The sequence below is a fragment of the Alosa sapidissima genome, chromosome 15, assembly GCF_018492685.1.
Source record: "Alosa sapidissima isolate fAloSap1 chromosome 15, fAloSap1.pri, whole genome shotgun sequence".
Taxonomy (NCBI): domain Eukaryota; kingdom Metazoa; phylum Chordata; class Actinopteri; order Clupeiformes; family Clupeidae; genus Alosa; species Alosa sapidissima.
The window spans coordinates 24,555,590-24,582,913 of record NC_055971.1 but is presented as its reverse complement, the minus strand read 5'-3'; the positions used below and the strand labels follow the sequence as shown (position 1 = coordinate 24,582,913).

The following is a 27,324-nucleotide window of genomic DNA, read 5'->3' as shown; positions in this document are numbered from 1 at the left end:
TTGGTGCATCATAAGGCGTATATAGGCCTATATTGTAGATCGAGAAACCGATTGTACAACTGATATATCTTGGGCTATACTATTAATGTACAGCTGAATTGACCACCTAAACAATATATTTTCTGAAAGCCTATAGCCTCTAGATGTCAATTAATATACATTAAGACATGTCCCACCTTCCTACTGACTTTGGTGCATCATACGGCGTTTGCAGGAAGGTGGACCATGTGCTAATGTATGTTAACTCACATGTATAAGTGACAAGCTTTAAGAAAATATATGCTTTGCATGGCTAAAATTGCTTTACCTTTATGTTGGAGCTCAAAATCATATGCCCCATTCATTCGCCAATTTACAAAATAGTGCGATGTATACATTTATGTCCTCCAAAGTTTGCAGGAAGGTGGGCCATGTGCTAGTGTATTAAGGGACAGCTGAATTGACCACCTAAACCACATATTTTCTGAAAACCCATAGCCTCTAGATGTCAATTAATATTAATTAAGACATTTCCCACCTTCCTACTTACTCTGGCATATGATAAAGCATACATAGGCCCATATTGTAGGTCGAGAAACAAATTGTTCAGTTGATACAATTTGGCGTACACTATTAAGGGACAGCTGATTCAACCACCTAAACCATACTAGGACTTGGCCCACCCTCCTTAAATACTTTGGCACACTATTTGAAAGGCATAGACCTGCATTTTATAAGTGGACTTTATAGTCATCAGTATGTTTGAACATGTCAAGAGATACACTGAGATTGTAGTTTCTTTCTTTGTACACTTGTTTTATCTCTATTTCTAATTTCCAGGTTGTCAGCTGTTTGGTTATCCCCAAAGCAGAAAGACATGCCAGGAAGGAGCAAGGCAAAGCCCGGGGATTTTTCTGCAGCTGTTCCTGCCCGTTATAGAAGGACTGCTCCTGAGAATAGATGGGTGTCTACATCGTTTTGCAAAATGGGTCTTCTACACATGATGTTTGTCAAGCACTGCTCATTGACTGGCCAGGGGTCCTCTGTATTGTGACCACTGGTCAAAGGCGCCACATGACTGTCTCAAAGTCCTCTACATCATTCCGGTGACGGGACTTCTGGCCTAGTCTGACAGGATGGGTCTTGTGTTACTGTGACCAGACGGCTCAACAATGCATCATTCTCATCCATGCCCTCATCGCCTCAAGACTGGAGTACAGCATTCTCTATGGTCTTGAAAAATATTACTGTCTTTATTATTATTATTATTATTATTATTATTATTATTATTATTATTATTACAGGTCTCTCTGCACCCGAACCAGCAGGTTCAGAGGAAGCTTCTTTTCTGTGGCTGTCACCCGACTGGACTGTAGCTCTGTATCCCGTGGTGTATACTACGAATCTCGATTAGTCGGTTAGCGAGGTATGTTGCGCTCAAAGCCAGGGTATGCTGTGACACGAAAGTGGATCTGTTTTAGTGTCGCTGTATCACCATGGTATCTTATGCTGTCAACCAAACCTGGTCGGGAGGAGGTTATGTGCTAAGTTATAGCTCAAATCGTGTAATCTACCGCCCACTGACCAATCAATTGTCTTAGAAACGAAGTTATCTCACGTGTAGGATTCTGTCATATATCGTACAGGTGGAGCTCCACCTCTACTAACATTTTGGATCTCGGATGCACTTTAATAGTGCTGTGCGTGCAGATATCCCACTATGGACGTGCATACCATACAACAACTGATGACAGTTGATTTATTTGATGTTATAGGTTAGACACAAAAAATTACCGCAGTGTAGATTAAGCTATCGCTCATAAATGCGGAAGTAATTGTTTTTAAATAGAGGCGGTCTTGTAATTGTTTTTAAAACGTGCGTCTCCACGTTTCACGATTGGCCAACGTCATCCCAACACCGAGAACGCGCACAGATCTGAGCTGGAAGCCTAGTTTGACAAATATATCACATAACTGCTATCGTAGTATCACTTAACATATACCCCTGAGTCAAGGCTTTGTCAAGCCTCGATATGTAGACATAACCTAGATATGTCTAACGTGCTTCGTAGTATACCCCACCGGTGACAACCAATCAAGTAAGCCCCCAAATACCCTATCCCACCCATAGTGTTATTTATTTACAAATGCACATACTGTAATTACAATTATACATAACCATATTCTACTGCTCTTCATGCTCTTATAATGTTTCTGTTTCTGTTAATTCAATGCCTATTTATTCATCTCCCGCTCTAAAAAAGTAAAAGACTCTTGATGCGGGTGCTCTGAAATCATTGGTCGGTATATTGTAAGTCATGGAAATTCAGGTGTTTTGTCAGGGAAAAGTCATAGAATTTTACATTTGACTTAGAGTGGGAACCCTGTTTGTACTTTTACTCTGCACAATGACAATAAAAGTGAATCTGATCAAATGTAAATTATTATTTAGTGCCTGTAGTGCTGCTTTGTATTAGCATATACCTTTGCTGTTTGTTTTATGTGTATTGGACAACCCCCTGTTTAAAGCAATCACAAACTTACATATTTTGATTGATCTTGATACACAGATGTGTGTTGTGCTGAAATAAACCCAATTTCACTTATCTTAGGTGCTGTGGGACTTTTGATGCACACGAAATCTTAAGAAATGGCCGTTCAGAGAGCATTGTTTTGACAGATGTTGACCAACAAAAGTTATTAAATCATAAACAAACCATTAAAACATCCATATTTTGATTGAATATGATACACAGAGATGTGCTGTGCTGAAATAAACCCAATTTCACTTATCTTAGGTGCTGTGGTACTTTTGATGCACAAGAAATCTTAAGAAATGGCCGTTCAGAGAGCATTGTTTTGACAGATGTTGATCAACAAAAGTTCTTAAATCATACACAAACCATTAAAACATCCATATTTTGATTGAATATGATACACAGAGGTGTGTTGTGCTGAAATAAACCCAATTTCACTTATCTTAGGTGCGGCGGGAATTTTGATGCACAAGAAATCTTCAGAAATGGCCGTTCAGAGAGCATTTTTTGACAGATGTTGACCAACAAAAGTTCTTAAATCATACACAAACCATTAAAACATCCATATTTTGATTGAATATGATACACAGAGGTGTGCTGTGCTGAAATAAACCCAATTTCACTAATCTAAGGTGCTGTGGGAATTTTGATGCACAAGAAATCTTCAGAAATGGCCGTTCAGAGAGCATTTTTTGACAGATGTTGACCAACAAAAGTTATTAAATCATAAACAAACCATTAAAACATCCATATTTTGATTGAATATGATACACAGAGATGTGCTGTGCTGAAATAAACCCAATTTCACTGATCTTACCTGCCATGGCAAGTTTGATGCACCGGACATACTCAGAAACTACAATTGAGACACCCATATGGCCAGACCGGCCTAGGTAAGTGTCACACCCATTATTTCATGAAATGTCAACATGTGGCACATATTTTGATACAGGGAATGATAACAAACTTCTTTGTCAAATTTGAGACCTCTAGCTGCTTGTATGTTGTCAGGAGGCGGAGCCAAAGATTGGAAAATGTAGATTTCTAGGGGGCGCTATAGAGTCTATGAATGTGTGAGATGTGATTTTACGTATCTCATATATTTTATGTCATAGGTAGATGTCACATGCTAAATTTAGTCTGTTTATGAGGTATGCAAGTTAGAAATGCTAACCCTAGGTTTAGATGGCCATAATTTGCATAGGTCAGACAGGCCTTGATAGGATTACACTAGTTAATTCAAGATAGTACCAACATGTGGCACATATTTTGATACACGGGATGATAACAAACTAGTTTGTCAAATTTGGGACATCTAATGACTTGTGTGTTGCCAGGAGGCGGAGCCAAATATAGGAAATATTGGATTTCTAGGGGGTGCTATAGAGTCTGTGAATATGTGAGATGCGATTTAACTACACACTCAAATATAACTGCTTGTGTGTTGCCAGGAGGCGGAGCCAAAGATTGAAAAAAAAAAAAGGATTTGTAGGGGGTGCTACAGAGTCTGTGAATATGTGAGGGTTGAGTCCATTTCACTATATTTTGTGTCATCCAAGGATGTTACATGTCAAATTTAATCAGTCATATTCTTGTTAGAAATGTGAAACCAATGTGTACATGTCCATGAATTGCAAAGGTCAGACAGGTCAGATAAGCTTACACCAGTAATTTTCAACTAATAACATGTGGCACAAATTGATATAAAGGGCATAGAAATTGGCAACTGGTTTGCCGTATTTGAGACCTGTAGCTGAGTTTGTATTGCTGTAGCTTCCTGGATGTGTGAGGTCATTTCACTTTGAGGTTTCTGAATGTGTGAAGTAATTTCACTCCGATCCCATATTTACTAACCCTAGGTTATTAGGTCATAGGTCAGACAGGCCTTTGTAGGGTCACACCAATTACTTCACAACATTAGCACATATAATGCATGTGATGAAAACAGACTTATCTGAGGTTAATTTAAGCCTTGACCTTGCTGATGAAAACCAGAGTGCAGTCAATCAGTGGTCCAAACATATAGAACCAGTACAAGTGAAAGACAATTGAAGTAATTATTTACAGTCCTTTACTATCAAAGATGCTTTAATGTACATTGATACATGAAGGGGATATTGAAGTACTCAAGTCCCAAAGAAGGATGACAATACAATAGTATTATAGTCAATTAACATAACTCAATAAAGAATATGGTTACAATTTCAAGCATGATTTAAAGAAATTGACTTTCAAAAACTAAAAAATTTGCGTTTTTTAAGTGATTATGGATTTTTATAGTCTAAGAGCAAAAATAGCAGTATTGCTTAAGCCTATATGATGCACCAAAGTAAGTAGGAATGTTGGACATGTCTTAATTCATATTAATTGACATCTACAGACTATAGGCTTTAAGAAAATATATGGTTTAGATGGTCAATTCAGCTGTCCCTTAATAGTGTAGGCCAAAATGTATTAGCTGAACAAAATTCTTCTAAGTTACCCTAGCAACAACCTAGCAACCAACATAAGAACCATAGCAACAACCTAGCAACCATATTAATTACCCTACCAACAACCTCACAACTACCACCACAATGTCAACCGAGCAACCACCATTGCAACCAACATGATTAACCTTGCAACCAGCATAGCAACCACTTTATTTGGAATAGCAACCACCATATCTACCCTAGCAACACCCTAGCAACCTTCTTGGTTACCCTATCAACAACCTAGCAACCACCTGTACAATGCCAACCTAGCAACCACTTTGATAGTCAACCAACATGACTAGCCTCGCAACCATCTCAATTACCCTAGCAACCAGCATAGCAACCACTTAATTTAGTATAGCCACCACCATATCTACTCTAGCAACACCCTAGCAACCTTCTCAGTTACTCTATCACCAACCTAGCAACCAACATGATTACCCTATAAACCTGCATAGCAACCACTATATATCCTGTAGCAACACCATAGCAACCTTCTCAGTTACCCTAGCAATAGCTTAGCAACCACTACCATAGAAACCCCTATGTTTAACAAAATACATGTAGAAAGCCTCCAGGGTTTCCTGCAGAAAATTGGTTAGTCAAAGTGGTATGATGGGGTGGGGTGTGGTGTTCTTGTTTGTACGATACAATAAAGACTCCACCATACAAACTATACCACACTATACAATTTTTTACAAATAAGAACAGTGAATTAATGTGTGCAACTTTAACAAACATTATACAAACTATACAACAATGAAGTGGAAAAGAATGCAAAAGAAAGAAAAACAACATTTTCAAAATGTGCAAACGTAATCACAGTCACTGCTTATGGCAGAGCTGACAGCATCGCTACAGCCATCCTCCTTGGTTTAAAAAAACACAATATCAATGCCCTTTGATAATTGCACTCTTTAACAAGTGCGGACCATTTATGCTTTCATGCAGGCTATCAGACTGTTGCCCTGCAGCCTGTTCTGCAAGTCTATCTTGATCTATACATGGAGAGTAAATGAAGTTTAGATTATTTTAGACTTTTGTGTAAGATGTGTAAGATTTACACAAACGATGATAAATAACGCGATGACACCACCCGCTGCAGACCATAGGATGTGAGAATGCGCTCCACAACACAGCTGTAAATGGAAGCAAGGACTGAGGTGTCAAGGCCAGCATGCTTCAGCCCCTTCAGGAAGTGGACAAACAAGGCCTTGTTTACATGCTCGCTGTCTTGTTGTTTGTAGAAGGACACTGCTTTAACAGCTCCTTTGTGTAGGTGTCCTGTTGGAGTCATATAATGAAATGGAATGCATACATCAGGATATCAGGAGCGAGGATCTGTGAAAACATAAGTAGAAGAGAGAAATTTAAGATATGTTTAGAACATTTTGAGCTCCAACACAAAGGCAAAGCAGTTTCAGCCATGCAAACCATATATTTTCTTAAAGCCTGTCACTTGTACATGTGAGTTAACATACACTAGCACATGGCCCACCTTCCTGCAAACTTTGGAGGATATAAATGTATACATGGCACTATTTTGTATATTGTCAAAGTCAGTAGAAAGGTGGGACATGTCCTAATGTATATTAATTGACATCTAGAGGCTATAGGCTTTCAGAAAATATATGGTTTAGGTCAGTGTTTTTCAACCACTGTGCCGGGGCACACTAGTGTGACTGAGGTGTCAAGGCCAGCATGCTTCAGCCTCTTCAGGAAGTAGACAAATGAGTAGCCAAACAAGGACAAACAAGGCCTTGCTTACATGCTGGCTGTCTTGTAGTTTGGCATCACTCTCCTTTCTGTGAGTGTTCTGTTGGAGTCATATAATGAAGTGCAACCCATACATCAGGATATCAGGAGCAAGGATCTGTGAAAACATAAGTAGAGGGGAGAAAAAAAAGACATAAAGATATGTCGAGAAAACATTGCAGGACCATCCCTAAACAACACATCAGGACACCTTTCTTTCCTTTTTCATTTGATCACTACTGCAATTCATAGACATATGTTGTATACAGGTGAGACAAGGGTAAAACCGATGTGGGTATTTATGCTATTATAGAATAGGCTACTAAAATATAACTCCACAACTTCAAGTGTCAACACTGTAGTTTTGGAGGAGTATTTGTAGTTCTTATGCAGGAAAATCAGTATAGGCTACTTTGAACATTAAAAGCTGCATGCACTACGTAGTACACACATGCATACAATGCATTATTTTGGAGATAGAAATGTTGTACTGCTTTGTTTTTCAGAAAAACGGTAGTAGCCTATAACAGAATTTTTTGTCACATGAATTACCCAGACCCAAAGAAACAAATAGCTTATTACGTGAAACTGACCTGCTTATAATTTAATGTCAAACAACATCTCAACTAATTGAAAATCAGGATTGTATCACCATCACACTCATTCCGATAATTTAACCATAACGTGTCGTGAACAACGATTTATTTGGCTAATTATCATGTATTTGTCCACATCTTTTACCATTATAAGACATTGAATTGAACTAAGATATTGCTAATTTCAATTACCCAGACCCAAAGAAACAAATAGCTTATTACATGAAACTGACCTCATTATAATTTAATGTCAAACACCATGTCAACTAATTGAAAAGCAGGATTGTATCACCATCGCATTCATTTAGATAATTTAACCATAACGTGTCGTGAACAATGATTTATTTAATTGTCAATCATGATTTAACAGTGATGTGTCACATGACAGCAACCAGCCTATCACACTGGGGCTCTTATACGGGGCTCTTCGGTGTTTTTAAAGCGTTTACATAACTCATAAAATCTGCAGATGACACAGCAATAGTGGGATTAATACAGAATAGCGAGGAGACCAACTACAGGGCCTGGGTGGATCAATTTGCGAAATGGTGTAGGTCCAGCTGTCTTCTTCTAAATATACAGAAAACAAAGCAAATAATAATAGACTACAGTACAGAACTGGGAGCCAGTCCCCCCAGTGTATGGTTAAAAATGGTGAGGATGTTGTGATTGTAGTCGAGTACAAGTACTTAGGCACAATCAGAGGCGCACCTTGTCAACAGGCAAGGCAGGCAACTGTTTGGAGCCCCAAGCCACTAAGGGGCCCCCGACCTGGTCTCAGCGCGTTTGCCGGTGGGTCGAGCGAGAATTTCGTCCATAGAGATTGAATGATATATTTATTTTGCGTGCTCCTGTCCTGTTGTACAAACAGTAGGCTACATCTGTACATATGTAGGCCCTATGCTATGGCCTTATAAACAGCGGATCTGAGTTCAAAAGAGTTAAAAGAATCCGCACATATTTAGGCTACTGTGGTAGCCTAAACGTCAATCGAGGATGCAGTGATGACGGATCAACATCGGAGTTTGGCATTTAGCCTACTCAATGAAGTTAGGCTAATGTTAATTGACAGAAAGATTGAACATGGTTTGCTACATCTATACGCCAGTAAACTTCAGCTAGCTAGTTACAGTAACAGTTACAACTAGTTAAGCAAGGAGACGGTTAACGTTATGTTTGTAATAGGGCTGTCAGCCATAACATGTTAATCACGATGCAGTAAGGACCAAGCATACACGTTAATTTTTTAGAACCCGATTGACGCAAAGTGCTCCAAAAACACAACATTTCTTCTTTGTTACATTACTCCGGAACTGTTCCTCGCAGCGAGATGAAACCTTTAAGAGCAGAAGTGGGGCTTTCCAACGAGACTACACACTTGCCTGTACGATCAAGTATGGGTATGGGGGAAAAAATCATGAAATTAAATCAGATTGCATCATATTTACAGTCTACAGTTCTTTTCGTTTACCTGCGCACCCATTACTCTCGTTTGAATTACTTGCGGACCCGTGATCGCATAGATATGGCAAGCATCTCAGATGAAAGAAGAGACACAGGGCTATCCATTGGTACCATGTATATCCTTCTGGGTTATACAACAGACGAAGTGATAGCAAAATAATAACTTCATATCGCTGGACTTACCCCACGTTTTTGTCTGTTTTTATGACAAAGCATGTTTATGATGCAACTTTATCATGTGTTTCTCTATGGCAAAGCATGTTCATAATCCGGTTTTCAGATCCTAGCAAATTCCTGCGTGGCATCCAATTCAAGGCTCACATTGCATCCCAATTTGTTCAACAAAGAAACCCCGTTTTTGCCTCTACTTTGTTCATGGCAATGCAGTTAAAAAAGTTGTTGTAGAGAACCATTATGAGTGCATACAACATAGGCACACAGGCTAACGCGCAAACTCGGGTCAAGTCAGGTCAGATCAGTTCGTGTCACAGATATAGAGCGCAGAGAGGTCATTTTTCATCACTAAATTAAAAAAAATGCCATTTATTTCTGTAAGGCGCACACCACATATGTCTGTAAATTGCTCAGCCCCAGAGAATCCCTCCACCACGGCAATGATTTTGCCAGATTCAGGACAGTCTGATCTACACACGCATACTGTAAGGCAAGTCGAGCTGCCAGCTTGCAGTACATGTCAAAATATAAGAATTTTTATAATACGCTTTTGTATTTTTATTATTTAACATAATAACCTAATGGTGATATAACATAATGGTGATAACACTTGTCGGTAGGGCCCTCTTGGAATTTTTGCTTGGGGCCCCCACAGACTCTAGAATCGCCTCTGGGCACAATAATAGATAATAAGTTGAATTGGGACAGTAATACCAACACCATCTATAAAAAGGGGCTGCAGAGGCTGCATTTTATGTGCAAACTAAGACAATTTAGAGTGGATAGAGATATATTACTTTTCTATCATTCATTTGTGGAGAGCATGCTACTTTTTTGTTGTGTTATCTGGTATTTCTCTTTGTCAGTGACCAAAAAAAACCCAAACTGAGCAAGATAGTTAACATGGCCAGCAAGATTGAGGGGCAAAAACCAGACAGTATTGCTACGACCTGTGAAAGAAGGGTGTTGAAGAAAGGTCATGCAAATAATAGAGATATGTCACATCCCATACACCAGGCATATGAGGTGTTGCCATCAGGGAGGTTCAGGCTACCTTCTTTCCAAACAAATTGAGCCAGTAGGTAATTCATTCCAACTAGCATTACATTGATGAACAAGACGTTACCTGCAGGACCATGCACTTTCTTTCCAGCTGGACTATCACAGTATGCACAACTGCACTTTATCATTCTATAAATGTGTAGTGGGGTCTGTGCCTTCTGCCCTGATGTTGTGTATGTGTGGGAGTGTGGTAGGGTGGGGGCGGTTGGGGTGAGGGGAATTCCGTCTTGTATTCAGTCTTGTCTAACTGTCTACTGTATGGCGCAGAACAATTTTCCGAAAGGACAAATAATAAATCTATCTATCTATCTATGTATCTATCTATTATTTTAGAAGATTTTGGTTTGATTTTGGTTTGAACACCTTTCTACGAAAATCAATCTTGGGATAAAGTAATTATACACTACTCACCCTGGGGCTCATATAGGGTTTTCCCTCTAGACCCTGCAAGTGGCAATAAAGACAATTTAGACCACCATGGCGTAAAGTATGCATGCTTAAAATGCAACAAGTACAAAAAATCATATACAGACACAAACACAATCATACACAATCATATTTTTATGTCTGTTGGACAATTCAATCATCCACACTCATCCCTCTCCTCCCAAGGGACATATGCATATCTTTACATTCAACGTAGTTTTCAACAACAACAATAACAAACAGCAATAAAGCTTTTCTACATATGGGTGTAGAATTTTTGATAACATATGGCTCCTTTTATCCTAAAGAATGTCAAATACATACCGACTGGCTCATCAAAACAGGAAAGGCTATCCAGACCAAGTCCATGTAGATCCTTCACAGTTGAAAATGAAGAGGCCTTATCTGAAAAAGATCAATAGAAACCTTACTCTAAATCCCCATCCAAGAACAATTACTATGTGTTCTCCTTTTCTTCAGTAGCAAATACACTGCCCGTGAATTAGAAATATATTGGTGTCCCAATATAATGTTTACTCATAACAGCTGGCAATAGTGATTGCATGCAGATAAGTATCCGTGCAGCAAGATTGTGTCAGCTTAATGTTACAGTTTGTGTTAGGAAACAGTAGGTGAGTGGCGTGGGTCAGCATAGGAGACGGTAGACGAGTGGTGCTGGACAGTAGGCAAGTGGCGCAGGGCAGTAAAGGAGACAGTAGGAGAGTGGCATTGAATAATAGGAAACAGACACGTCACCAATAACAGTGCGAGTGGCCTACTGTAATTACTGCTATTATTATCATTATTATGTATTATTATCAATTTGTTTTGTTATAGGCTAGACACACATTCCATATTCACTGTATAGGCTATTTCTGTCACTGTACACATGTCATCTGGAAAACTTGCCTATTTATCTAACTGTTGTACATAATTAATCTTGATCGTCTACATAACTGCTTCTTTGCACTTCTGGTTGGATGTCAACTGCATTTCATTGGCTCTGTACCTGTAGCCTACTCTTTTAAATTACAATAAAGTTGAATCTAATCTAAATCTAGCCTAATCTAATCTCTAATATTATGGGCTACACACATTGCAATTCTCTATTGAATTAAACCCTTCTCTTAATCAGGTTAAAGAAATACAAAATTATATTATAATATAAGTGAATATCTAACATCTGAGAACTGCTGTATCAGAATACAATTGTTTTATAGCTGATATGTGGCCTAAAACAATGCGCGTTTTCGCAACGAAATCTATTCACGTTCATCATGATTATCGATTATACATGCCTGGCTGATAGGCTACCTCCCAGCTGTTAGCTTTAGCCCACCCTAACAATATTAGGCTACAATGTTAATTTACACAAACAGCTGTTTTACAGATTAACGTAACATTACATCATGCACGTTTGCTAAATTATAAGTTGTGCAAGCCTACTCTGAATTCACAGTATTGCCCATGCATAGGCTACTATTTCATGTTAAATCAACTTTAAAATGTATTGCTCAATTGCTAGGAAAATGATCATGCTAGCGGCAGTAGCAAGGCTCACCTCATTTCCCATTTGGATTCTTCTTTTTTCTCCGTCCCTGCTCGGTTCTTGTTTCTGGATTCTGGGGTTCAGCCTTCTAAAACTGCTAGCTAGAAGGTGGCTCCTTCTAACCCACAACTCAAAGCAGGCTTAAGAGTATGAAACTGCACGTCAAAAGCATCAAATAACATTCTGGCCATTTTGGGTCGGGCTTTTTTGACAGATGACGTGGTTCTGTTGGCTCATTGAATGCGAAATACAACGTGATAGTAACACGATAATTACGTCCTGCTCAACACGTTTTTTAACAAGGAAACGTGTTACACAACACGTCCCAATAGATTAATTAACGTGACAGTGACACGTTCAGACGTGAGACTGGGTTGATAGTGCACACAATTTGCAAAACACACATGAGTATGAGCAGTAAAAGGCGTGCCTGTGGCAAACAAATTACCATTGTTGTTTGTTAATGCCAACCTGATAATTCTCCTCTGTGTGGAGTTGTCCTGCATCTGCATTGTATTCTCAGTTGTTAATTATCATAATCTCAGTTGTTATTAGTACATAATCTCCATATTCAGGTATAAATACAAGCAGGGCAAGCGATTTGTAGGGGGGATGGTGAGGATTTCCCCCCCTCTGGTTTTCCTATCCCTACCTCTGCTAAATTATTTTTATCGTCGGGGGGGGGCAACATTTATCCCCCTCTGCCCCTCATATTGATTAATGCTACTTCATATAAGTAAAGCGCTGCAACGTGAGAACAGTCTAGTAGGCTAGCCTACATAATAATCTGACATCAGAAACGCACCGTCACCGTCAGCACTGATGCTGCTGACACAGTGGCTGCGTGATAACTTAATTTGGCCTTGATCGTGCAGGACATTTCAGAATGTCGAGTGTCTAATCCATCATAAATGGCTAGGTTCAATGGAAAAGTTATCTGGACAAATGAAAGAAAACGAGAAGGATTCAGTGAAGCATAATAATGTTTTAGAACCTTCAAAATTAGAAAACTGATGCAACTGATGGAGGACAACTGCACGTAGAGTAGAACGTAGGCCTATTGTCCGAAGGAACTTACATTCAATGAGGAGATATTTGCTGGATGTCACAAAAAGTGTTACAGAAATTGCTTGGCATCGCTTATTCAATGGCTCTCTACCGAAACACCTGTAGTTTGCGGAGGACGAACGAGAAAGCACTCGTTTGATAAATCAGCCAAGTAGACAAATAACTTTTAGAAATAATCTGTACTGCAAAAACGAATGTTGATGGGTATTTAAACTATCTAGCGGGTGTTTTAACAGCTGCAAGAAATAGAAGCTTCATGGTCTTTATGTTCTGGTTCGTAAATTAGCCTATTTTCATAAAACTTCAAGTTGCCCTATAACTTTACTCTCCAAACTCTTCACTGCACTGTAGGCAATTAACTGACAGTATGATAGGCTAATTATTTTCTGTAGGCTACAATAAACACATTTATTTTTTCAACTTTTGCAATATTACGCACTTGGCTACTGAACGCAAATCAGCAGGAAAGAGAATGCAGCCTACGCAGCGTGTAGCGCAATGTGTAGGCTATTTGGTTACCAACTAACACTGTTAGCCAATTCACTAACTTAAGACTTCAGTGCCATCATATACAATGTTTTTTTACACAACAAATACAGAAAGGATGGAGGCAGCAAAAGTAGAGAAGTCATTTCAGATGGGGCAAGAACAAGATTTGTATGCTTGTCAAAACGTAGTCCTACCCTGCATTAGAGGAACTGATCATCATACCAAGCACACTCGCTGTTTAAAGTCATACACCACGGTAAACTAAAACTAAAATGTTACAAAGGTGGCAAAAATAATAGGGTATTATTAGCCATGACATTACTAAGCTATTTGGTGGGGGGGGGGTTACAAACTTACAGTATTCAAAATCATCCCCCCCTCTGGTTTTTACACAAATCGCACCCTGAATACAAGCACTTGTCAAAGAGTAGGCTCTGCTAGAAGAACCATACGTATACACTGTACAGTAAAGCTCCATGAGCTAATTTCACATGTCTCTCAGTGTTTTATGTCAGAAAGCTGAAATTGTCATATCAGGTGGCAACACCATGCGGGGGTCATATCATCTACCACTATAAGGTACATTTAGGTGTGTCTTTTTGTCTTTGGCACATAAGTAATATTATATCATTCCTGCCCTTAAGACTGACCTGTAAGAGTCACATGAGGACATACTCCTTTGGGAGACTCCGCCCTTCTTCTCTTTCTGATCTGGATCAAAGTCCATTATGTCTACAAAAAACACTCACACACACACACACACACACACACATAGGCATGCACTGACATAAAAGGTGCAATGTTTTTCATTTGAAAACTGTACTTGTCCCATCCAGGCAAAAGTGAGAGGTGTAATTACAATTCTCATGTAGTGCTCATTTGGCCAACACATGCAATCACCACATTAAAGGGAACTTGGCAGGATTTCCCCCTCTGCTGGATAAATTGTGCATTATGCTATTTCAAACTGTGGGAAAAGGTAACGATAAAGCACATGGCTTTGTTTACAAGCTAGTGAACGGTTAGCATAAGTTTGGTAGAACTATGTGGATGTTACAAGGTAAGAAACACGATTTAAAACGAGTTTCTTGTTTCTCACTTCTCTTTCCGGGACGGTAGTCTTAATGTTGCAAGGTTGGTTTTCTGCCTGGCGACGCTAGGTGCAGCGGGGAAAGTCACCATTTTCACCGGAACAGGTCATTTAACCATCCAAATGATTTCTAAAGGGGTTTATTACGTTGAAATAGTTGCCAAATTCCCCTTTAAACGGCATCACCATATAAACTCTGTGAAGAAGTCACCTTTTGAGGTAAGACGAAAATGTCAACAATCAGAATTGTAAAAGCAATAAATGTGTGGTTGATGATTGTACAAATGTGAATGAAAAATGAGAAAAGGGTGAATTCAATCATAAAATGTGTCACAGCAAATTGTCTATTGTAGACAATATTACAACGTGCTACTTCCTAGTTTACCTGATTGCACTTGATTCATTATCCATGACATATACGTAACCGAGAACTTTGCAGTGACACACTTTTTTGCTTACCTGGTGGGATTTGCACCTGTGTGTAGATGTCCGTAGATGCCTTACTGCTTAGGGCCAGACTAGGAGTCTACTTTCTTACTAGCTGATTATCTCTACCGCTTGTTGAACAAGCAGAATAGGGGCTGGGTTGCCAGCTCCGACTGTTGCCAAATTGCTTAGCAGGTTGACTGGTTGCTACTTCCCAGTACAACGGTTTGTGTTGTGTAATAGAAGAAGGTCTTTATTTGGATTGAGTCAAGGACATCCCTATCGTACAAGCCTATTTCCTCATTCAATAAGAAACTTTACAGGAAATTAATCAAAAGCTTTGAACCAGTTCACAGAACGAAAACAATAAACAGAAACTTTTTGATAATTTGCTAGGAACAGAAACGAAACCAGAAACTTTTTTTATGTTCCAGCCGGAACAGAATCAGCGAGGGAGGGAGAGAAAGAAAATGAGACAGAAAGATAGACACACACACTAGGTCACCATTCTTAAAGATATATCGTAACTGCCCCTATTTCCACCGTCTTGCGTGTATGTGTCACTTAATATCCATTTCTATACAAACCAAGACAGCGGACTCCTATAGAAACGCAACCACCCACAGCATAGGTGTATCTAAATTAGCTATGTACCAAAAATGACATTTTACCGTGACTCGAGGAGCTGTAAACAGTGTTGTAAGGCTGCGTGTACACAACCGCTTGGAGCTCCAGTGGAATTTTAATTTCACGACGAGAATTTTCGGTCTAACCGTCCATGTGCCGTTGAAACGGTGTAAATAGGCGACCCATCAGGCCAGCACTATAACTCCGAGCGTGGTAAACAAAATCGGATATTTCAGGCAGTAAATGCTCCCGTTAAGAACCAAACCAGATTTTGTTCAAATCTACACCTATGGCTACTGAAAAATGTAAGGTTCATTTAGTAAATGTTATTTTGAAGTGTTAAAAAACATCGTTGTTTTAGAATTTCTGAACAAAAGTGGTGATAATTGGGGGTGTTACGATAGCCTAGGCTACTATGCAGATTCAGGTATTTTGCCGACTGTAGAGCTCCTCATAGAGTCGCGATATATTTATATTTTACTCTGCCGTTCTAAACAGCCTACTTATTGTGGCTTGTTCAACCTGTACACAATGAAAATGCCTTTGTTGTGGAGGTGAAGGATTAACAATAGGGAAAAATCTCCAAAGAGCTATATCTACTGACAAGGTAATGTTTCACGATTCTCGCAAGATGTCTTTGAGCTACTGTTCTTGAAGTTGCATGGCTGGTTCTGTCGTTAGCGATTCGCTGTTGGCTATGCTGTATGGCTATGCTAAGTGAAAGATTCCCCTATTACAAGTTTGTTTACCATAAAATTGGCTTCGTTAAGGTTATAATATTAAGGTGAATCTTACATAGTGTACCTTTAAGTAACCACAGCACAACAAGTAGCGAAATAACAATTAAAAATTACATTAGCATTGGAGAAAAAAATAATTTGATTAAAAATAAATTCTCATGTGAAAATACTGTATACAGTAGGCTATATTCCTAAGTATTGCAGATTGGCAATGGCAAAGATTGCAGAGAAGACATTGTGAGTGGGTCAATAAACAGAAAGAAGGCTAAAAGAAGCTATTACTTGAAACAAATACAGAGGCAAAGTTCATTTGAAATTCGCAATCATTCATTGACTCATTTTTTATGTCCATTGATTTTCTCACAGTAAATACTATATGAGTTGTGATGTTCCCCTCTGTCCTCAATGACTTTATTCAGTTTTTACAGCAGATGTGGTCAGGTTAACATGCAGGTTTAATCTAATCTACAATGCAGGTGTACTCAGGTCTTGGAGCAGGTGCGGCTCCTCCTGCAGTAGAACTCCATAGAACGCTGCTTTCGCCCCAGCTCCAGCTGAGCGCAGACACTCATAGATCTCTCGCATCTTTGCCTCACTGGTGGCAGCTGCTCTGATCTCTGAATACTTCTCAGGGTGGACCAGTCCCTTGGAGAGCAGCGCATCTGCGATGGGCATCACGTTATACACCCTGCCAATGAGCTCAGCTCTGTGCCTGTCCACAAACACTGCTGCCTCTGAAATGAAAAAATAAGAGAAGAAACACAAAGGAAATAACTTACTGTGAATTTTAATTTGTCCAACTTTTGAATTCATGACCTATGCTATACGAGTATGGATAGAGAGTTCTGTAGAAGTTACTTGAATAAATGTCTGAATATTCTACAATCATTCATTCACTTGCTTATACCTTTTTGTGTTCACTGGACTCACCTTGAGTATTTGTTGCAATGTTCATGTCTCTCTGGACTTGGTTAAGATATACTGAAGACGCCACATTCTGACTCCTCCTCAGACCTGGAGGATTACAGTCACAATCACAGTTACCGGTTTATTACGGATATCTAAAAAACTATCACCAGACTATAACAGTCTTAATCACACTCCATCATCTCATACCACACACACACACACACACACTCGTCCAGCTATTTCATCACTTTTCATACACACACATGTACCTGTCCAACCACACACACACACACACACACACACACACACACACACACACACACCTGATCGACCATTTCATCACAGACCTTACACACACACAGACACAATTAGCTTGTTTTAAAGTAGAAAAAATCCCCAACTGCCCAACCTGTGTGTGCGTCAGAAGGCTCTGTCAGGTCTGCGTGGTTTCGAGTTTGGAGGTAGTCAGCTCCCTGCCACATGACAGCTGTCCAAACAGACTGCTTCCCCTCAATGGGTCTAAGCTCCATGTTGAAGTTCTTTGGTGGGTTCTCCAGGCACACCTCGAAGAAGGTTGGGGAGGTGTTGTAGCTGAGGGTCATCGCCGAGGGAGTGATCACCGAGGAGCAGGAGGTCCAGAGCTGGAATCTGGAACTGACCCAAAGGGAGTCATCGGGGGGTGGCTTGCAGATGCAGAGGGCACCCCGGCTCTTCCACCTCTCCTCCACCACCTGCCTGGCTGTGGAGGGCGCGGGCACCAGGAAGGCGTTGAGGATCAGTGGCTGGGGGGAGGACTGGTAAATCAGGACCTCGCAGTGGGTTTTTACTGGGATGCCCAGATTTACCACCAGCTGCCAGAGAGAGAACTGCCTCCCCAGGAGCTTGCCGTGGAAACGACTCAGCTCACACGTCTCCAGGGAAACGCCACTGTCACTGTCATCGCTGTGCAGGGACCTGACTGCACCTCCCAGCACAGACGGGTCAGAACCACCCAGGCAGAGGGAGTGGGGCAGATGTACCTCTTCCAGTTCGCCTGACAGAAGCTTGATGTCCATCAGAGGACCGGCGGGTTGGTACCCTAACATCTGCAGCTGGGCCCAGAACAGCTCGTCCTTGCTGAAGTGGTACTGGAGGGCAACTGGACCGGCACACGCCCAGCGCAGACCAGACTCTGAGCACTCATGGCTCCCTGCAGGGGAGTTTATGTTGTACACACACAAACCGTTCTCCATGGAGATGGAAGGGGTCACCAGAGTCCAGTGTGCAGGGTCTGTGATGTGGGCACAGGAATGGCAGCTCCATCTCTGCCTGCTCAAGAACACAAACATGCATGCAGACACACACACACAAATGCAAGAGCACACACACACACACAATATCACACATACACATACTGTACACACACACCACTAAAGCAGTGGTTCTTAACTGGTCTGGCTTTGGTCGCATCCCATATTTTTGCACTGAAGTCAACTGATACACTGAGGTATGTGGTAAGATGCGCAGAGCGCCTGCTAAAATAAATGATGTCTAACATGACCTGTCACATAAACATTGTCTATTTCCCTGGCAATGACTGACATACAAATAAAGTTTATCAAAATCAAGGTCCAATATTAGATCTGATATAGTAGCATTTTAAAGGGCCGATTTTTTTATTTTTTATTTTTTAAACACAAGCTTGGTGACCCATCCAGAACCGTTCTGTGATGCACTTTTGCGTCCTGACCCACCAGTTAAGAACATTGCACTAAAAGGATATCTGTCACATGAACTGCTGACTTATTCCAGTGATTAGAATATATAAGATTACAGTAGATTCAACTTCATTGGCATTGTGCAGAGTACAAAGTACAGAAACAACGATAAGTACAATGTAATGGGTACAATGTGATAGGTACACATTTACAAATGTTGGTTAATAGTAATGGAAATGGAACTATGTGTGAGATGACTGGAACTGCAAACATGCTCCAGTGTCATTATACAGTGTGTGTGTGTGTGTGTGTGTGTGTGAGTGTGCGGTGTGTGCAGTTGTTCACCAGACTCACTTTGGAGTGTCCACAGAGAGCAGCTCCACTCCTGGATCCTGCTGGGTTTTGTCTCTGAGGTGCAGATCTGCAGCATCTGAGGACTGTGAGCAGCTAGTGAAAGCTGGTGCTGGAGTCTCCTTTATAAAGATACGAACATCCACTCTAGAAGACAAAAAATATTATATTAGTGTGTTACTGCTCATATTAGTTTCTCCAGTTTGTGAAAAATAAGTGAGGTACCTGAACTCTCTCTCTCTCTCTCTCTCTCTCTCTCTCTCTCTCTCTCTGTGTGTGTGTGTGTGTGTGTGTGTGTGTGTGTATACACTTCACAGGGTGCCCAAGGACTGTTGTGTGTTAACACTAACAATAGTTTCTTCAGGCTGCATTTGGGATTAGTGAGGAGCTGAACTCCTGCATCATGAAGCTTGTTGTCACTGTTCATGTCATCACTGCACATGTTCAACTCCTTCAAACTGGAGAAGGCTGGACTGACACCTAATGCTAAAGTAGCACAACTCTTCACTGTGAGGGAACACCACCTCGACCTGTGAGAAAAACATCATGTCTGGTCATTACACTCATATATCTCCACCAAAAAGTACTTCACCAGGGGCGTGCAGAGACCTTTGAAGGGGCAGGGGCTCAAATTTAAAAAAAGGGCACATGGAACAAAATTTTTAGAAAACGTGTTAACTTTATTTAAAACTTGTCTTTAGTGGGCATCTTTGCACTGCAGAATATAATATCATGTTTTATAGAACATAATGCATACGAAAGCTAGAAAAGATATACACAATTTGAATGGTGTAAACTGGAACTTAAGTTTTGCATTCCCTAGCCTATAAAGCTTTAATCATCTGAACTTGAGCTGGACATTTTTTTTTTTTTTTTGCATTTTAAATTCTAGCATTATGCTATTTCAATGATGATGGTGGGACAGGCTATTATATGGTTTAGCAATTTGCAAAGTAGTCTAATGTACTGATAAACATTTGATACATTTTCATATTTATTTATTATGTATCAAGAAGAATGGGTGTAAATAGCAGACAGAGCTGTAACACATTTTTCTCATTTCTCTTGGTTCTGAAAATTCAATAGGAGTGCATGTACTGTAGGCCTACTGTAGCCAGGGCACAGACGGATAGGTCTTTTCAGTTTTCATTAGGCTATTGTCTACACAGAGATCATAGGCTATCTCATCTTATTGATTAAATTCAAAGCTAATTTGAATAGCCTAGATATCTAGACGCACCCTAACGGCAGCAAATATGTTATTGCCTAGTCTGGCTTGTCAGGCTATAATTTTAATCACAAGTGAACTACCACCATTAGCAAGCTGGTGTCTTGCAGATTCACGTGCTGTGCGTGTGGCCACTGAGTGAAATGACGCGTAATGTAGACTACTGTAAACAGAGAACGACGTGTGGATTTGGGTTAGTTACACAACAGTAGCCTACAGTATGTCGTCGGCTTATGACGATTTAGAAAAGGTTTGCCTACTCTGTTTTATGACCTAGGTCTAACCTACGCTATAACATAGTAACCTAAACAGAATATGTTATGAACGTTCAGCCTTAGATTTTCGAAGGTGCCAGGTTATTGAAATGGATGGACCATGACATGGTTAAAACGGGTTTGATAGCCTACTTGAAACAACTTTAAACATTTTATTCTCTAACTCTAAGCTGAATACTATTGCATGTTCAGATAGGCTAACTGCCAAGTGACCTTACCGTGCTCCCAAACGTCTCCTGCAGCACTGTGCCTGTGTGCCCCTTCTGAGAGTTCACTGAATGTATGACGTCACGGATTGGTGGCCGCAAGGCATTTCAATTAACACAGAAAATTGTTATTTTTGTAAATTTCTAATTTCACAAACTATTTATGAGACATTTTAGCGAATATTCACGTTGGAACTAGCTGAAGTATTACAAATTTTAAAAAGTAAAAAACGGGTTTTGTCAAAAGGGCACTTAACATCAAAGGGGCAAAAGGGCAGTGCTAGAGCCCCTGTAGCCCCCCTTCTCTGCACGTGCCTGTACTTCACCCATGATTATACATACCCCCACCACATACACACACAGTATTGTCACTCACTCTAGTTTCTCCAGTTTGAAGTGTGGATTCCCAAGGAGGTCTGAGAGATTCTGAACTCCTGCATCAAGAATATCATTCTTACCCAGGATCAGTTTCTTTAAATTACATGAGGTTGAGTTGGCAGCTGATGCTACAGCAAGACAGCTCTTATCTGTAAGGGAACAAGCCCCAAGTCTGGAAGGAACACAATAACATGTCTGGTTATTTACTTACACTGAAAAAGGGTTCTCCAATGTTTTCTTATTCCTTTTAAAATGATATCAGATAAGTTACTGTAACAGAATGTGCCTTTAGAACATTAGATGAATGGTTGCTGGTAATGGGCAATGTAGATATTGCATTAAAGATCAGCCATTTCTTTCTACATCAGTCGAGAACCTTTTTGCAATTATGTAAGCACATAATGTAATCTGAAAACTGCTGTCCTGATTAAAAAAAAACAATGCAACTGATCTCAGCTGGTATTCTGTCTATAATGGAGTGGAATGAAAATGTCTAAGTGACCCCAAACTTTTCACCGGTAGTGTACAAATCTACACTTTCAGTTCAAAAGAATAGTAACTTAGAAATCCAAAGGCAAATATTCGAAAGAAAAGTAAATGGAGAAATATTTTGCCATAGCAAAGTTTGAAAAGCAACACTATTAAGATAATATAAGAAATACTTTATTCATCCCAAAGGAATTTGACTGTCACAACAGCACTGTCCTGTGCATGTGAACAAACATATAAAAGTAAAATAAAAAACAATATGATAAGCCACATCAGCCATCACTGCAGCAAAGAGGGGAAGAGTTGTATAGTTTTATGGCCATTATTAGAAATTACATTCTGTGTATCTCAGAGGAACATTCGATGGAGATTAGCCTGCCAGGCTGCCACTGAAAGTACTCTTCAGCAGCAAGTCTATCATTTTAGGGGATGAGAGGTGTTGTTCAGGATGCTCATCAGCTTGTCAAGCATCCTCCTCTCTGCCACCACCTCCAATATTATGTCCAACTGAATATCACCCCGACAGTGCTGACTTTCCTAACAAGCCTGTTCAGTCTGTTAGCATCCCAAACTTTCATGCCACACCACTGCACAACAAATGGTTGCCATATCTTGGCATGGTTGGCTTTTATGTTTGAATCAGTGTATACACACACAAGCTATACTTCATCTATCAGTATAAATACCCCCATACTTAGGTTGTGTGTCACTTGGTTTCATCTCATACTGGTGCCTAAGTGATACTGGTACTGGTACCTTTGTCTAAATGGTGCCTGGATTGTTGTTGTTTTGTCAATATCTGAAATAGCATTCCACTAGTCATTATTTGAATTCTAGATCATCAAAATTGCATTCTTACAAGTCTCAATATATTTTGCATAGCATTTGGATTGAACATAGGGTATGCAATCAGTAATATAGGATATAGCTACAGCTATCGGATTTTGGTGGCCGTCATGGTTGGTAAATCATTTTGTATCCCTTATACACCCCATATTTCACTCATCAAATGGTGCCCCCTAGAGGTTTGCTGTGTGTTAACACTCACACTAGTTTCTCCAGCTTGCAGTGGAGACTACTGAGAAGGTCTGAGAGATGCTGAACTCCAGCATCATGGCGATCTTTGTCACTCAGATTCAACTTTTTCAGACTGCAGGAGACTGAGGTGGCAGCTGATGCAAAACCAGCACAGCTCTTCTCTGTGAGGGAAAAACCACTCAGCCTGAGGGAAATATAATACCATCTGATTACTGTACATACTTCAACCTATAACGCAGGCAACACGCAAATAATCAATCTCACACACATAATACTTGTCCTGCATGTATCTATGTTGCATTTCTTATGCTGTTTGCTTTTCAAGCAAATCCTTGAGGCCAATTTTTGACCAATTTCTCAAGAAAGTAGACTGGATGCCAGCCGAACTTAGGCCCGCCCACAACATTTGAGGTCGGAAAGTTTTGTCTGGACTTGTTCCGTTGTGGAGCATTTATGCCCGAATCAAATAGGGCTTTGTATGATGATGGACGGATGAGCAACAGTGTCTCAAGTCGTCTATCATGTCATCTGAGCACGCTTAGGTTGATTTTGTTTGCAACAAAAACGCTGTGGCTAGAAGCTAGACAGATTCTTGTGCTTCTAAGACAGTGGTTCTCAAAGTGGGGTCTGGGGACCCCTTGTGGTCCGCGACCCATAGCCAAGGGGTCCGCAAAATAATTTGCTTGAAATTATACAGTTGAGTTTTATCATTTTAAAAATTAATATCTACAGATGATGCCCCTTTTCACCCAGAAAACAAGCAAATTGTGTCTATTTGCTCCTATCCACATTTAACTTCACTTAGGTCATGAAGAACCATTCCTACTACTGCTTAGCTTGGCTTATTTTTTAGCTAGCTAGCTGATGAATGTGTAGACATGTTTGAGTCAGTCCATGTTGTCAAGTGATACAAAATCCAAAACTGACAAAAGACAAAGTTACACATCTGCCAAAAAAAAACATGGGATAGTGGACCTGTCCACAACTTCAGAGAATACAAATGACATGCTTAATTGTTACGGTTATGAGGGGGTCTTCGGAATATTTTCTCCTCCAAAAGGGGTCCTTGGAACCAAAAACATAAGTTTTAGCATAGGTATGAATAGATTTATTAAAAAAAAACAAAACACTGTATCGGTTGAAACACGCCCCATAATCACCTCCTAATGAAGCAGTATCAGACTCATATTCTGACTAGAATTTGAGTATGACAACATCAGGCTATATCAAGAAAGCACTTAGAGTAAAAATATTAACTACTTGTTTTTGGGTTTGTGTTCAACAATGCCACACAAACATCTGCACACACGCAAAGTGTCTCAAATTCATCCACATTAATATGACAAATTTAAACAATAACCCCTGATGCTATAGTAATTTTAGGGCAACTAGCATCTCAGGGTTTATGAATACAAAACAGTTACTACACATAAACATTACACACACATGCTCATACATGAAACATGTTTCAAATACAATACAAATTGAAGTTAACCTGAAGTTAATGAGCCAAATGTGGTCTAGGGGTTACCTTAAACACAAAATTTACACAGACTCAAACACCTACACACACAAGCACACTCACACTAGCTTTTCCAATTTACAGTGGGGATTCCTGAGGAGGTCTGATAGATGCTGAACTCCTGCATCATGAAGCTCATTGCTTCCTAAGTTCAGCTCTTTCAAATTGCAGAAGGTTGAGCTGGCAGCTGATGCTAAATGAGCACAACTCTTCTCTGTTAATGGACAATTCCCCAACCTGGGAAAACATAATGACATATCTCATTATTAGTCATACCTCTGCCAGTGAAACACATGCACATATAAACAAAAAACATCTGTACAACATCAAAGAAAGAAAGAAGGAAAGAAGAAATATATAAAGGAAAGAAATGTAGCTATTTTGAAGTTAGCTGGAATGTATTCTCTGTGGTGTGATGTGTCATGTCAGAGGGACACCAAGAATCTGACAAAGTTATGACTGGGGGAGTCATATATTGGTGTCATATTTTTCACATTAGTAGCATCCTCATTTACAAGGACCCAGAACAACTTGATGTCCGAAGTGGTGGAATGTGAGAATTTAAGCAGGGTTTTCAAGGTCAGTTACTGTAAGTTAGCAAGCCAATGAGCAATGATGGCAGTAAGTCAGCGCCACGTTCATGTGGATAGCAACTGAGTGATCTGATAGCATAGTAATCATTACACACACTTGCTGATAACTGTGAGTATGGGGCACTATGTGTCAAACTACAATGAGTCAGAATAGCAGAAAGGCAAGACCTTGTAGTAGTTCCTGGCGGCCTGCTACCAACTCTGGGTGACCCCATAGAGATAATGACACTGGCAATCGCCTATTATTGTGTAAATTACTATATACGGCATCATAATTCCACAGCTAACCAATTACAGGCGACACTCAGACATTTTTGTGTAATAACACTCACACTAGATTTTCCAGGTTGCAGTAGGGGTTCTTTAGAAGGTCTGAGATATGCGGAATTCCTGCATCATGAAGTTCATTGTGACTCAGGTTCAGTTCCTTCAAACTGCAGGGGGTGGACCTTCCAGCTGATGCTAATGCAGCACAGTTCTTCTCTGTGAGGAAACAACGAAACAGCCTGGGCGAAACATAATGATTCCTATATTACCAATTACATACTATTATGTTGATAGATTCCATGATGCATATTTACATGGCCACAATACCATATAAACACACAATTATGAATAACTGAAATAAATGAAAAGGAGGTACAAATTTAAGACAGTGGTTGTGTGAAAAATGGAGAGTAGGATAAAGATCCCTAACCCAGTTTATGCTAAGACACAAGCTCAAGATGCTAATTTGTCACACTAACTACTAGGCTAAAGCTGAAGAGGATGACATTGGAACATCATGTGCTTTTCAATTAGCTTTTGTCCACGTCGGACGGCAAACATGAGATTATTTTTTAACTGAGATGCTTCTATGGAGGTCAGTAGAAAGGGTACCCCCACAGAACACTCACACTAGTTTCTGCAATCACACACACACACACACACACACACACACACACACACACAAACTTTCTAACACCAAATTATACTATCTAGTTCACCAATCTACATAACACTCACAGTAGTTTCTCCAGTTTGCAGTGGGGATTAATGATGAGGTCTGAGAGATACTGAGCTCCTACATCATGAAGTTGATTGTCACTCAGGAAAAGCTCCTTCAAACTCCATGAGGTTAAGCTGGCTGCTGATGCTAAAGCAGCACAGATTTTCCCTGTGAGGGAACAACTCATCAGCCTGGGAGAAACAAAATTACATGACTGATTATTTATTATGGTTGTGGCTAAAGCCTGAAAAGAGCCCTATGAGCTGGTATTATAGCAACAAAAAGAAATACACAACACACTCAGACTCAACACTGACTCCCAACCAAAAATTTCCATTTGTAGTTCCCTGATGGTGGACCAACTTACCAAGTGCTACCAGAACAGGGACATCCCTCTCTACCTTCAAATAGCTCATGAATATCCAACTCTTCTGAGGATACCTCTTCTCTTAACAATTTCATCAACCCAACACACCTACAGTATCATGCACCTATCATGTCCTTTCCTCCCTCCCTCCACTTACCCTTTACAGTATGTCAATCTCCTTCAACTACACTTTAACTACTTAAACTTCTGCACTCTCATAGACTTATAGTACTACTCTAGAAATAGTATTTATTGTTGTCATCTAGCTAACTTTTGCTCTAAAATAAGCCATTTGTTCTGGGTTATACTAACATTCGGAAATGCAATGCTGCTATGTTAGCATGCAGCGCAAGCACTGGCAGTCTATTTCTGATGTTTTATTATTTGCACTGTTCTCGCCTTGCAGCACTTCACTTATATGGTATATGAAGTAAGAATAATCAATATGAGGAGGGGTCCACTAGAGGTGTGATAAATGTGGTCCCCGTAAGATAAAAAAATAAATAAGCAGAGACAGGGATATCAGGAACAGAAAGCAGAAATTGTCATAGCAGGTGGCAACACCATGCGGCGGTCATATCATCTACCAATATACGGTACAATTAGGTGTGTCTTTTTGTCTTTGGCACATAAGTAATATTATATAATTCCTGCCCTTCATAAAGACTGACCTGTAAGAATCACATGAGGACACAGTCCTTTGGGAGGCTCCGCCCTTCTTCTCTTTCTGATCTGGATCAGAGTCCATTATGTCTAAAAAAAACACTATCTCACACACACACACACACACACACACACATACACACATACACACACACACACACACA

General features: G+C 40.0%; 2 protein-coding genes and 3 long non-coding RNA genes across 12 annotated transcripts in view; 2 read left to right on the top strand and 3 right to left on the bottom strand.

Moving 5' to 3' along the window:
* Window positions 1-14,479, bottom strand: part of LOC121684211 (NACHT, LRR and PYD domains-containing protein 3-like) — a 37,586-nt gene extending 23,107 nt beyond the window's left edge. The window contains exon 1 of the mRNA XM_042064177.1: window positions 14,224-14,479. Within this exon, the coding sequence (XP_041920111.1) occupies window positions 14,224-14,300 (77 nt within the window). The 5' untranslated portion in view covers window positions 14,301-14,479. The remainder of the gene's footprint in view (window positions 1-14,223) is intronic.
* The window catches only part of LOC121684264, a 26,243-nt gene extending 5,806 nt beyond the window's left edge, over window positions 1-20,437 (top strand). Inside the window, exons 5-6 of one of the 2 annotated variants that reach the window (XR_006023086.1) lie at window positions 4,928-4,930; window positions 20,427-20,437. This is a non-coding gene — a long non-coding RNA (uncharacterized LOC121684264). Of the gene's footprint in view, window positions 1-819; window positions 1,480-4,927; window positions 4,931-20,426 lie in introns of those variants that run through there. The other variant, XR_006023085.1, reaches the window with a different exon arrangement.
* On the bottom strand, window positions 4,781-12,654 carry LOC121684263. Of its 4 annotated transcripts, XR_006023083.1 has the most exons (6): window positions 12,029-12,638; window positions 10,792-10,872; window positions 10,453-10,485; window positions 6,759-6,863; window positions 5,239-6,331; window positions 4,781-5,206 (listed from the first exon to the last, which is right to left on the bottom strand). It is a non-coding gene; the product is annotated as an uncharacterized LOC121684263 (long non-coding RNA). The 4 variants fall into 4 exon arrangements; XR_006023081.1 differs by having other exon boundaries at window positions 4,781-6,331; window positions 12,029-12,653; XR_006023084.1 differs by lacking the exon at window positions 10,453-10,485 and having other exon boundaries at window positions 4,781-6,331; window positions 12,029-12,654.
* On the top strand, window positions 16,121-17,336 carry LOC121684269. Its single transcript, XR_006023091.1, has 2 exons — window positions 16,121-16,323; window positions 16,933-17,336. It is a non-coding gene; the product is annotated as an uncharacterized LOC121684269 (long non-coding RNA).
* Window positions 16,841-27,324, bottom strand: LOC121684215 (NACHT, LRR and PYD domains-containing protein 1 homolog). 4 transcript variants are annotated; one of them, XM_042064185.1, is made up of 11 exons: window positions 27,169-27,324; window positions 26,148-26,321; window positions 25,475-25,648; window positions 24,613-24,786; window positions 23,038-23,211; window positions 21,499-21,672; window positions 19,764-19,943; window positions 19,417-19,560; window positions 17,775-18,676; window positions 17,387-17,470; window positions 16,841-17,190 (listed from the first exon to the last, which is right to left on the bottom strand). In XM_042064185.1, the coding sequence occupies exons 1-11, from the start codon at window positions 27,303-27,305 to the stop codon at window positions 16,922-16,924; spliced, it is 2,586 nt and encodes an 861-aa protein (XP_041920119.1). In that variant the 5' UTR covers window positions 27,306-27,324; the 3' UTR covers window positions 16,841-16,921. The 4 variants fall into 4 exon arrangements, with proteins under 4 accessions (XP_041920119.1, XP_041920120.1, XP_041920121.1 ...); XM_042064186.1 differs by having other exon boundaries at window positions 17,775-18,673; XM_042064187.1 differs by lacking the exons at window positions 24,613-24,786; window positions 25,475-25,648.

Coding starts and splice junctions, on each gene's coding strand:
- LOC121684215 (XM_042064185.1), bottom strand. CDS start 27,305: ATGTGTGTATGTGTGTGTGTGTGTGTGTGTGTGTGTGAGATAGTGTTT. Junction 25,649..26,147: donor TGCAAACTGGAGAAACTACT/GTGAGTGTTATG, acceptor TGTTTCGCCCAG/GCTGTTTCGTTGTTTCCTCA. Junction 21,673..23,037: donor TGCAAGCTGGAGAAACTAGT/GTGAGTGTTAAC, acceptor TGTTCCTTCCAG/ACTTGGGGCTTGTTCCCTTA.